Below are 12,330 nucleotides of genomic sequence, written 5' to 3'. Positions count from 1 at the left end.
CTAAAAGCCATGGTGTGGTCTTTGGGCATGGGACAATCTATGCTTCTCCGTCAGTGCCTCAGCTTCTTCATCTTCAAAGTGAGGTTAATCATGGCTTCTTCTTCATTAGTTAAAGAATTAATTAAACTAATGCCTGCATGGTGCCTACAGATACTTGGCTCATAGGAAGCACTCAGTGGGGTAGTTAGCTGTTATGCATTTGAGGTTGTGACTGTGTGAACTTAGACAAGTTCCATTGCCTCTCTGATCTCAGCAGACCAGGGATTGCTTGACCTCTTCGTTAGATGCCTCCTCTTATCCCCAGAGCTCTCTTTCCCACCTCCAGCTATTGAGCACTGAGGCTGTGAGCAGAAGAAACATGGGTGGGGTGGAGCCTCTAGCAGAGCAGAGACAAGCTTGATCCAAATGTCCCCGAACATGGAAGGCTAAGGGCATTTCTCCATAGCCCAGTTTAGAGAGATTCCATGCAGGACTTGGGAAGAACAAAGGGTTTGTCTTGACTGGGGATAAGAAAGCACGGATTGAAGGGGGATGAAGGGGCGAAGAATCTGAAGACTGAGAGGGAGAGGCAGGGCTAGAATTCCCTTTTAGGCTCATCTAAGAGCGCCAGGGTTGGGGGAGGGGACAGCCCAGGCCCAAGGTCACTGTGTCATTGTTACCATGGCAACGGCCACCTCTCAACAGGGAACCTGGAAAGAGATGGAGGGAGGGAGTTCCAGGGACCTTGGGTGTGAGGATTGAGGAACCATGGGAGACACTGGGAGAAGCAGAGAAAGTATGATTCATCTCTGTGGTGACTGCCCATCTCAGACCCATGTATGCCTTGGGTGCTCAATACATGTCCTTCAAAAAGAGACAGAGAAGTCTGAGAAAATTCAGTGCCCTGATGTGCCAGGAAAAAATAAAAAATAAAAAAAAGGAAAGGAAAAAGAAAAAGGCCAGAGTATAGGGGACACCCCTTTCCCTGACTCTTTAAGCCCTCTGGGGCTCACTGAGAGTTCTGAGTCTTCTCACAGTCCTGGGCCTTCAAACTATCCATCCCCCAGCATCCCCCTGAGTGCCTGAAGCAATTACATTTTGATCCTTTGACTTTTTTTTTTTTTTTTTTTTTTGCCTTTAAATTCTTCCTACCTGAGGCCTCGGTTAAGAAAAGTAGCATTTGGCGCCAAAGATGCCTTCTAGTCCCAGAGCGGGAAACAGGTGGAGAAAAGATGCGGGCGCTCTCCCTTCAAGGGTCTTTATCCCCTTAGACGTGATCCTTCACAGATTCGAACATTCCTTCAAATTCCTTAAGGGGACCCAAGCCACCTTCCATCTAAGGAAACCCCATAGTTCCCTCCCTTGGTTTCTGAGAAACAGGTGTCTGGTCTCCTGGGACCAGCTTGGTTTCGCTAGAAACGTCCGCCCCCTCCCGGCCACAAGTTGGAACTGTAGGGACTGTCAGCCAGCACCGACAACGAGGCGCAGATTCGGCAGATAACCACGTCGCTAAGTTCCTGAAATTTTAACCTTTATTTAGCTTTTGGATGTTCATATCCTAACAGTCTAAGTCTTCAGAAGTCAGGATTCCAAATCCCTTGCTCAAAGGTCAACGAAAGAAAGCTAACTTCTCCTTAAGCCAGGTCTCGGTGAGGTCGTCTGTGGTGCGAATTTCAAACACCTGGATAAAAAGCAATCGGCATTGGGATACAATGAAAATTTCTAAACTCCAGGGCTCAGGAGTCCAGATTCCAGCCGTCCTCCTTCAAAGCCAGGAGTCCGTGCCCCAGCCCTCCTACTACAAACCCAGGAGTCACCCTCCTACTTTTGTTTGTTTGTCAAGAAGCCCTCCTACCTCAAATCCAGCAATCCCAGCCTCCACATCCCTCCTTTCTCAGACCCTGAAGTCTGGCCCCAACCCCCTTCTCTCAGATCTGAAGATCCAGGCCCAGCCTTTCTCTCTGGGGTCTAGAATTTAGCCCCAGCCCACCAATCCCAGGGGTCCAGCCCCTAGCTCCCTCCCTCAGACCCTCAGGTTGCCCAGTCCCTCCAGAGCTGGAGCCTCTCCGGACCTTGGTAAGCTCCGCAGTCTGCACCAGCCTGTTTTTACTTCCCGCGTACATCATCTGTTGTTCAGGCTTGCAGCCTGTGTGAGAAAGGGAGATGGATGTGTTTAGGAACACAGCATAACTGGTAAAGCTCTAGCTATGTCCAGTTGACACAGAAGTTCAAGAAACCTTGGAGGAGGACCCTGAAAGTTGTCCGTCCTCAAGACTTTCTACATTTGGGGCGGTGGTGGCGCACGCCTTTAATCCCAGCACGTAGGAGGCAGTGGCAGGCAGATCTCTGAGTTCGAAGCCAGCCTGGTCTACAGAGTGAGTTCCAGGACAGCCAGGGCTACACAGAGAAACCCTGTCTCGAAAAAAAAAAAGAGTTTCTACATTTGTTTGGGAGCTTCAAGTTATAGTGAGGGTCTCTGGGAGAAGATTCAGAAGCCTGTTGGGGATTTCCAGGTAACATGAACAGGATTTCGTGAGATTCTTGATGAATCTAAATGCCTGTCTTCACTTCACAGCTCCCACATATAGTGCACACATGCGTACACACACACACAATCACATGATTACACTTTTTTTTCCCTTTTCCTTAGACAGGGTCTTGATATGAAGCCCAGATTGATCTTGAACTCACTGCGTAGATAAGACTGGCCTTGATTTCACAAAGGTCTGCTTGCCCCTGTCTCCTGAGTGCTGGGATTAACAGCTTGAGCCACCATGCCTACCTGCCCCACTTGTTCAGATTAGTTGTAATTTAGTCTGGCCTGGCATCAGCTTCCCAAGTGCTGTGCTGCGATCACAGGCAGAACATGGCCATGCCTGGCTATGGTGCCCTTATAGGATGTGTGTGTGTGTGTGTGTGTGTGTGTGTGTGTGTGTGTGTGTGTAGGGGAAATTGTTTGAGACAGAGTCTCTATGTAGTTCTGGCTGTCCTGGGACTTGCTATTCACACCAGGCTGGTCTCAAATTCACAGAGATCTGCCTGCCTCTGCCTCTTGTGTGCTGGTGCACCACCATACCTAATAACTATTGCACCCTTGTATTGATTTTTGTTTTGGTTTGGTGCTGCTGGGGATAGAACTCTGGGCTTGCAGCATACTGGGCCAGTGCTCCATATGGCCAGATTCCATATCTATACTTAGAGGTGCCTGTACCTACTTACAGACACCTCCATAGTGACACAAACACATACTCATACGTACCCATGAACACTCAACATACTCTACACTCATACTCACACTAATACACACTCATACTCTAGCACACACTCACAGACTTACACGCAAACACACATACATATACACTCAACACACATACATACTCAACACTCACAGGCTCATTCACGAACACACACACTCACACACAGATTCACACACACTCTCAAACACACACACTCACAAGCACACACACTCTCACACATACACACTGCTCCTCAGAATCTAAGACGCTGTCCTCACCCACAGGGCTGGAGAAGATGAAGCACAAAGGGTAGGACACCCTGCCATCTTCATGCACGTACTTGTAGCTGTAGACCACAAACCTATCAAAGAGAAAGAGAATTTGCATTCTAGACCTGAGAAGCTGTGCAATTGATGAGCTCTGACTTCACATCCTTGAATCTAGACCCTGGCCTTCCCTATCCCAATAATGGGACCTGAGGGCTGGCTCAGCGGTTGCATGCTGGGAACTGGTGCCTGACCCAGGAGCTGGAACTGCATCTGAGCCAAGATGCTAAGTGTCACAGTCTAATCAGTCGGATTTCACAGAAAAGTCAAACTGTAAGATAAAACTCTAAACAAAATCAGCATTGAACAACACACACACACATACACACCCACCCCGGGGCAAGGCCCCCTTCTGGGTCCTGGCTCTTTGCAGTTGTCAAAGGTCCCTGAGTTGGGGAATGAGGTCCAAAACCCGAGAGACCCCAAAAGAAATGAGTCAGGATGAAAGATGTGAACAGGCCGGGCAGTGGTGACATACGCCTTTAATCCCAGCATTTGGGAGGCAGAGACAGGTGGATTTCTGAGTTCAAGGCCAGCCTGGTATACAGAGTGAGTTCCAGGACAGCCAGGGCTAAACAGAAAAACCCTGTCTCAGAAAAACCAAAAAAAGAAAAAAAAAGTGAACAGACCAATTTGAATCCCGCAGAGTGGCACAGGCCTCTGAAATCAGTACTCAGAAGGCTAGAACAGGAGGATGGAAATCAGAGACAGCATGGGGTTGTAATCCCAGGGCTTGGGAGGTAGAGGAAAACAATGGGGAAACCAGGGCTGTCCTTGGCTGTATATTGAGTTCAGAGCCAACCTGGTATACAGTAGACTGCATTTCAAAGAAACAAAGAAACAAAGGGCTAGAGAGATGGCTCTGTGGTTGAGTACTTTTTTGTTCTTATGAAGGGGCTGCAGATCAGTTTCCCAGGACCCAATGTCAGGTGGCTCACATATACACATGCACATACTTGGACACAGACACATACGCATAAATAATAAATTAAGTCCTCTTTTAAAAGGGGAAGTGCTGGAAGAGTTAAGAACAATTGTTGCTCTTACAGAGGACTGGGTTCAGTTCTCTGCACCCACAAAGTTGCTCACAATGCTCTGTAACTCCAGTTCTAGGGGATCCAAAGCCCTCTTCTGGCCTCTAAGGACGTGAAGTGCATAGACATGCATGAAAACACGCATACATAAACCTTAAAAAAAAATCTTTTATGAGACAGGGGCTCACTATCTGGTCTTAGTTGCCCTGGAACTGTCTCTGTAGACCAGGCTGGCCTCAAACTCACAGAGATCTGCCTGCCTCTGCCTCCCAAGTGCTGGCATCAAAGGTTTGTGCTATTGCCACCTGTTCTTAATTTTTTTTAAATGATCTCCTGATTTGTTTATCCCTTAAAAAAATTGGGCTGGTGAGATGGCTCAGCGGTTAAGAGTACCAACTGCTCTTCCGAAGGTCCTGAGTTCAAATCCCAGCAACCACATGGTGGCTCACAACCACCTGTAGTGAGATCTCACGCCCTCTTCTGGTGTGTCTGAAGACAGCAACAGTGTACTTATGTATAATAATAAATAAATCTTTTAAAAAATTATTAGTATAAGGGCTGGAAAAATGATTCCATTTTTAGAACACTTGCTGCTCTTGCAGAGGACCTAAGCTCCATTCCTAAGACCCACAGGTAGCTTAATACTCTAGTTACAGGAGATCCTACAATGTCTTCTGACCTCGGTGGGCACCAGGCATGTATGTGGTACACAGTCATAACTGAAAGCAAAATACTCATGTACATAAAACAAATAGAGCTTTCACACACTAGTGAAAATTCTGCAATAAAATATTATATCAACAAAAGTTTCTAGACTATGACTTCTTGGCTTCAAACTCAGAGATCCTGAGCCCATAAACAGAACTGGATCCCAACAGCCCCCCAGTTTACAGGTCTATCACTCCCTACCCCTAGTCCCCGACTCTGCCCCTTTCCCCCATATACCTGGGCTGTCTCTCTGGCAACTCCAACTTAAGTTCCTCTGGGGAGACGTTCTGAGGCAAAGAGAGAGAGAGAGAGAAAGAGAGAGAGAGAGAGAGAGAGAGAGAGAGAGAAAGAGAGAGAGAGAAACAAATGACTGTCATTCAATTTATTAAATGATCACTTAAAATGTACAGAGACATTGTTCTAAGAAGTGCATGTGAATTCATTGAGATTTCTCAGAACCCTATGGGAAGGTCTTATTATGCCCACTTGACAGCTATAGAAACTGAGGCCCAGCAGTGTCAAGTGATTTGCCCCACATTGCACAAGATAGTAAATGCCAGAGTTCCGATTTGAATCTGCGTTCCCATGATAACCACTCTAGTATACTTCCTCTTAGGGGGCCTAAGGGAGCCTAGCTCTTTCTGGTCAATACCCTTCCCTGCCAAACAGCCTTAGCTCCAGAAGGAGGGAAGGAAGGCTGTTGTAGAGGGCAAAGTCACAGTGGGAGGTTAATCCAGTTGTATAGGGTTGCTAGTGACTTTGGGCTGCCTTATCTAACATGAAATTTTTTTTTTTTTTTTTAAGCTCTAGGGCCTTGCTCTATAGGCAAGAGCTCTGTACAGCTATCCTCCCCACCTTCTTTTCATTTGCTCCTGTGCTGACTAGTTTGTGTCAACTTGACACAAGCTATAGTCATCTGTGGGGAGGGAACCTCGATTGAGACGTCCATTAGATGAGATGTAGGCAAAGCCTACAGGGCACTTTCTTTAGTGCTTTAGGAACGTGCAGCTCCATTGTGGGTATACCACACACACCTGGACCATGCCAGGAGAAGCCAGTGAGCAGCACACTTTCATGTCCTTTGCATCAGCTCCTGCCTCCAGGCGCCAGTCACATCTGAGTTCCTGCCCTGACTTTCCTCCGTGGATTGTGATTCAGGCTATGGAAGTCAAATAAACCCTCTTCTTCCCAACTTGCTTTTGGTCATAGTGTTTCATCACAGCAACAGTGACCCTAACTGAAACACCTGGCTTTTTTGCAGAGGTAAGGCCTGGAACTCACTATGTAGACCAGGCTGGCCTCAAATACAGAGAGAGATCTCTGCCTGCTTCTGCCTCTTGAGTTGGGGCATTAAAAGCGAGTGCTACCACATCCAGCCTTTATTTGGCTTTTTAATACAGGGTCTCTTGTAGTCCAGGCTAGCCTCCAACTAACACAGTAGCCAAGAATGACCCCTAGAGTGCCAGACTTACAAGCATATGTCACTGTGCCCTGTTTATGAGGTACTTGATTCAACCCTGGGAGCACTCTAGCAACTTTGTCCCCCGACCTCTCCCTGTATTTGGGCATCTAGCATCCCAGCCCCTCACCTGGAACTCGTCCTCCAGCACCACCATCTGCCGGTCTTTGTCCACTTTCACTGGGGAGGGATGGAACACAGATTACAGACCCCTTCCCATCCCAGGGGACACCAGCCCAGCCTTCCCTGCCTTGCCCACCCCCAGACCCGGTGCCACCCTTCACAGGGCAGAGGTCACTAACTTATGATGGCGGCATTGTTGGTCTCTTTTCGGAAACGGAATTTCCTCAATGTTTCCTTTAGCTCCGGGTCCACTTCACACACCACCAGGGAGTCAGACTGCCAATAGGACAGGGAAGAGCTGAGCCGGCTTCTAACCTGGCCCCTTTCCTGACTTGGTGTCTTTGTAAATCAATAAAGACGCTGAAGCTAGCCCATATGAGAGGACTTTGGCAAACACTGGGTAGGGGGCAGTTACCAAGATACACAGTTCAGCTCTGAGGTATACACAGAGGTCAGGTTCCACCTTCCTGGAGGGTTCTCTTGGATTACTCCAGAAGACCTAAGGATCTGCTTGCCTGGGGCCACCACCTCTATGACCAAGCTTGGTCCCAGCTGGGTCCCTTCCCTTCCTGTCTGTGACCTTCATCTCCCAGATGACCTCTATTCAGGTACCCTCTTTGCTCCTGGTCACCCTAAACTCAACCCCCTCCCCACTCCCTTTTCACCCAGGCCCTCTGACCATGTTTTTCTGTCCTCAGGCCTCGCCTCAGTTCCTCTGTCTTCTAGGGGTGGGGCCCCGGAGCTGAGAAGGACAGGCTGTGAAAGGGGAAGCTTTCATCTAACACCACATCCTGTTTATGCCTGGCCTAGGACAACTGTCATAAAGGGCTCCTCCCCTTCCTTCCTCCCCTGCATCTGTCAGAACCTGTGAGGCCTTTCAGTCACTAAGATGGGGGTTCGAATACTGACTGCCTCACTGTGGCCCTAGTTAAATTCACATCTCTGGTCTGGGATTGCTGTGAGGAGAAAAGAGCTTCGACTATCTCCCAGGTTGATAGAGGTGCCTAAAAAAAGAGTAAATAAGCCCGGTGTTGTGGAACACACGTTTATTTCTTATTTTCTTGGTTTTTCAAGACAGGGTTTCTCTGTGTAGGTCCTCTGTTATAGACCAGGCTGACTTTGAACTCAAAGATCAGTCTCTCTCTGCCTCCCAAGTGCTGGGTTAAAGTTTGCTGCCACCCACTGCTAAATTTAACTATTCTATCAACTCCATTCTTCCAAGTCCCACTGCCTCTAGTGCTGTGACAGGCTACATAGAGAAACCCTGTTTCAATAATTAATAAATGCTACCATGGAAATGGTGGCCTATTGTTGGAGTGATGTTTTTGTATACTGTGTAAAGATGTCCTTTTGTATACTGTGTTTCTCTGTCCTTCCTTGCCTATCTCAGGCACCTTCTGATAGGTTAAAATAAAAAGCCTATGGCCTATAGCAGAAGGCAGAATAGCAAGGTGGGATTTCAAGACAGAGAGAGGAACTCTGGGAAAGAATCAGGCGTGGGAGACATGGAGGAAGTGGGCTATATGAAACTGAGGAGAGGTATAATCTAAGTTCTGCCAAATAGCAGAACTTAGATTATAAATGGAATAATTGAGTTACAAGCTAGTTAGGAACAAACCTAGCTTAAGGCCAAAAGCTATTAAATAAATGTAACAGTCTCTGTTATTTAGGAGCAAGGTCAGGCATAGAAAAGGCCCAGTTATAGTTTATTATATACATATATATATATATGCACACACATATATGTGTACATATATTATATAATATATAGAAAAGGCCCAGTTATAGTTTATTATATACATATATATATATATGCACACACATATATTATATGTGTACATATATTATGTAATATATAATTACAAATATATAATTAAATATATTTAATTAAATCTATAAAATTTAGATGATTATGTTTATTAATTATATAACATGTAATAATACACAATATATATAATATATTGTTGATATATATACATATATGTGCATATATATGTATGTATATATATACCCAATTATATATATATAAATATATATATATTCCCAATTATATATATATATATAGTTGACAACAGTGAACTCCAGGATAGCCAGAGTTACACAGAGACATTGCATACCAAAAGACCAAAATAGGGCCAATAAGATGGCTCAGAAGGTAAAGACACTTGCTACCAAGCATGAAAAATTGAATTCATTCCTCGGACCCACATGGAAGGAGAGAACTGATTTCCACAAATTGTCCTCTGACCTTCACAAGTAAGATGTGGCATGTTCAAGCATGCACAAACATAAAAAATGTAAAAGGAAAGAGAAGATGCTAGCAGAGCGCGATGTGTGCCTGTAATTCTAGCACTGGGGAGGCAGAAGCAGGAGGATGGAGAACTGCAGGCCATCCTGAGCTACACAGCTTAGCTTTTTGTCAAAAACAACAAAACAGAGCCAGTCCTTTAATTTTAGAATTTGACAGTTAAAGAAAGACAGGAGATCAAGAGCTAAGGACAACCTTGGCTACATAGCAAATTTGAGGCCAACCTGGACTACAGTGGAACCAGTCTGGGCATACACAAGATTCTGTCTCAAAAAAAAAAAAAAAAGCAACAACATAAGAACAAAAAACAGGGTTGCAGAGATAGCTCACCGTCTAAGACCAGTTAAGAACACTGGCAGCCAAGAAGTGGCTGAGCACACCTTTCATCCCAGCACCCTGGAGGAAGAGACAGGCAGATCTTTGAGTTTGAGGTAAGCCTGGTCTATACAGTGAGTTCAGGATAGCCATAGCTACACAGAGAAGCCGTTCTCAAAAACAAAATAAAACCCAAGACAGACAGTGGTGACATACACCTTTAATCCCAGCACTTGGGATGCTAGGTTGAAAAAAAAAAAAATCCCAGCACTTGGGAGGCAGGCAGGCAGATTTCCAGGACAGCCAGGGTCATACAGAGAAACCCTGTCTTGAAAAACCAAAAACCAAAAACAAACAAACAAACACAAACTCTAGAAAATCTGATAAAATAAACAAACAGGCATTGAGGGATTTTGTGTAGCTCAATGAGAGCATACCTTAGCATGCACAGGGCCTGGCCTTTTGATCTCATGAGTGTTCCACACAGATATACAAGTTCCCCTTCCCTTGAAATAATTCCTGGGGTAATGTGACCTACTTATGTACATAAATTTTGAAAAAATTAATTCATAAAGCCAACTATCCTATAAATAAGAAATAAAGGCAAAGTAACTTATGAGAAAAGCATATGTATTTTAGTGAAGGAATAGAGGCAAGCAAAAGGAAATATTTCTAAGGCCTTGCTTCACTTGGCTTTCTGTGCTGGCTCCCCTCTTTAATAATGGGCAGGCCCCATCACTGGTCTCCATCCCACCTGCCAGGCACCTCTTCAGCTCTTCCTCAACTCTTCCTCTATTCTATCCCTGTCCCTTGATGGATCTTCCCCTGAGCCTCCCTCTAATGTTAGTTCTTCTATTTTAAAAGCAAAGCACCCCTCTCCAGCTTATGTGGTGGTATAGATCTCTAACCCCAGCACTTAGGAATCTGAGGCAGGAGTCTTGGCCAGCCATGAATATCTAAAAAGACTGTCTCCAAAGACCAAAAATAAAGGCGGAGGTCTGGGGAGAGATAGCTCAGTGGTCTCCTTCAGAGGTCCTGAGTTCAATTCCCAGCAACCACATGGTGGCTCAGAACCATCTGTAATGGGATCTGATGCCTTCTTCTGGTCTGTCTGAAGACAGCTGCAGTGTACTCAGACATAAAATAAATCTTAAAAAAAAAAAAAAAAAACTTAATATATGTGTTTCTCTGTGTAGCCCTAGCTGTCCTGGAACTCTCTCTGTAGACCAAGCTGGCCTCGAACCAGAAGCAGAGCCACCTGCTTCTGCCTCTGTCTCCTGACCGCAGGGTCTCTCATTAGGTAGACCAGGCTAGCTTTGAGCCTACAGAAATGCTCTGCTGGGATAGGATGCGCCGCTAAGTCCAGTTCCTTCTACTCTTTCTCGTGCCATCTTCACAATCTTGGTTTAGTGCTCATTTCTTTTCTCAACTCATATGCCCTCGTTTCTCAGAGTTCTGTCTGAGCCTTGTCTCCATTCATCCCTCATACCCTCCATGGGATCGGCCATCAACTCCCACAGCTTCAATTACCATCTCTAATAATCCTTAAATCCTGGTCGCCAGCCTCAATTCGTCCCCGAGGTGGGGCAGTGGTCTTGACCTCAGTGTTCGGTGTCCCACACTGAGCTTCTCCTCTGGGACCCAATCTCCCAGAGGGCTTTGTCCTGGACTTTTCTCTTCCGCCCAGTGGCCAGCCAGTGCCAAAAGGCTAGTTCAATGGGCCACCTGAGCGTCCCTCTCACTTCGCACCTCCTCCCTCCCCAAGGTCCCTCCCAGATACAACCCCGCCCCAACTCCCCAGGTAGCTCCCAAGGCTCTTCCTTCAGTGTTCCATTCCCTCTCACCCCACTTCCCTATGTAAACCAGAGGCGTCTCTTCCAAACTCCCAAGTCCCCAAGACCTTCCTGGCCCCGTCACTGTAGTCGCTTGTGCCTTCAGCACAAGTGCAGACTCCCTCCAGCGGCCAAACATCTGGCCGCGGCTCATTTCCTACCACTCCCTGTCGTAAATTCGATACTCCACCCTGACTGTATTTCGGAGTTCTCGGAACAAGCCACGTCGCGTTCACCCTTCTGGAGAGCCGGCCCCTTTCCAATCAGGTCACCCCGACGCAGGACAGTTTGTGGATGGACTAAGATTACGACAAAAACGATGGGAGCCATCTCCATTTATTGACAGCCTCTTATGTGTGGGGGTCTTCTCTCTTTCCACCCTTAAAGGGTCGACCTCGCTCATCTTGAGCTGTCACCGGAGGCGCGGCCCATCGATATACCAGGAGCCGGGATGCAGCCTTGTCATCCCAAAGGGCGATGATGGTACTATAGGACCCAGACCCTGGGCGGGGCGTGACCGAGAGGAGGAGAGGAGGGGGTCATTGAACGCCAGAATGAGGAGTTGTGACTCGGTTCGCCGCCACTGAGTGAGTCCGGCGCGAGACTGCCCCCTGCGGGTCCGTAGGTCCAATCGCTGGCTCCGCCAGGCCGTTGCCCAGGGCAACGCGGCGCGCGCCCCTCCCCTTCCCGGCCCTCCGCTCTCCGCCCGGGGCCTGGCCGTCTGCCCGTCACCTTCTGGTCAGACCAATCGCAGTGAAGAAGGGGCGGGCCTCTCAGGTTCGTTCCAGCCCCGCCGCTCTCCTCCAGGCCAGGACCCCGCCTTTCTCGCCGCACACCTCCCACCCTTAGGGCTGCCCTCGCCGCCGGTTGGCTGGGCTGACCGTCTGTCAATCGGGTGTGAGCTAATGCTGGCGCACAGTGGCCCTCCGGGGCGGGGCCAGGGGCGGTGACGCACGGCGCGGTGACGCAGCGCGACGGCGGCGGCGGCGGCGGCGGCGGTGGTCGGTGCG

At 47.6% G+C, this 12,330-nt stretch overlaps 2 protein-coding genes across 6 annotated transcripts in view; one reads left to right on the top strand and one right to left on the bottom strand.

Annotated features, from left to right (window-relative positions):
* Nucleotides 1-1,493: 1,493 nt before the first annotated feature.
* Nucleotides 1,494-12,232, bottom strand: Gmfg (glia maturation factor gamma). Of its 3 annotated transcripts, none has more exons than XM_031385909.1 (7): nucleotides 12,053-12,232; nucleotides 7,045-7,141; nucleotides 6,873-6,922; nucleotides 5,521-5,570; nucleotides 3,494-3,576; nucleotides 2,052-2,125; nucleotides 1,494-1,660 (listed from the first exon to the last, which is right to left on the bottom strand). In XM_031385909.1, coding segments are annotated over exons 2-7 (330 nt in total). In that variant the 5' UTR covers nucleotides 7,046-7,141; nucleotides 12,053-12,232; the 3' UTR covers nucleotides 1,494-1,588. The 3 variants fall into 3 exon arrangements, with proteins under 3 accessions (XP_031241769.1, XP_031241768.1, XP_031241767.1); XM_031385908.1 differs by lacking the exon at nucleotides 12,053-12,232 and adding an exon at nucleotides 11,019-11,449; XM_031385907.1 differs by lacking the exon at nucleotides 12,053-12,232 and adding an exon at nucleotides 7,545-7,677.
* The window catches only part of Samd4b (sterile alpha motif domain containing 4B), a 43,247-nt gene continuing 37,762 nt past the window's right edge, over nucleotides 6,846-12,330 (top strand). The window contains exon 1 of one of the 3 annotated variants that reach the window (XM_031385902.1): nucleotides 6,846-7,473. The gene's annotated coding sequence lies outside the window, so the exon portion shown is untranslated. Of the gene's footprint in view, nucleotides 7,474-11,888; nucleotides 11,908-11,973; nucleotides 12,098-12,330 lie in introns of those variants that run through there. The other 2 variants (XM_031385903.1, XM_031385901.1) reach the window with 2 other exon arrangements.

The sequence above is a fragment of the Mastomys coucha genome, unplaced genomic scaffold, assembly GCF_008632895.1.
Source record: "Mastomys coucha isolate ucsf_1 unplaced genomic scaffold, UCSF_Mcou_1 pScaffold21, whole genome shotgun sequence".
NCBI classification, from domain to species: domain Eukaryota; kingdom Metazoa; phylum Chordata; class Mammalia; order Rodentia; family Muridae; genus Mastomys; species Mastomys coucha.
The sequence above is the reverse complement of the archived record's forward strand: the minus strand, read 5'-3'. Positions and strand labels throughout refer to the sequence as shown.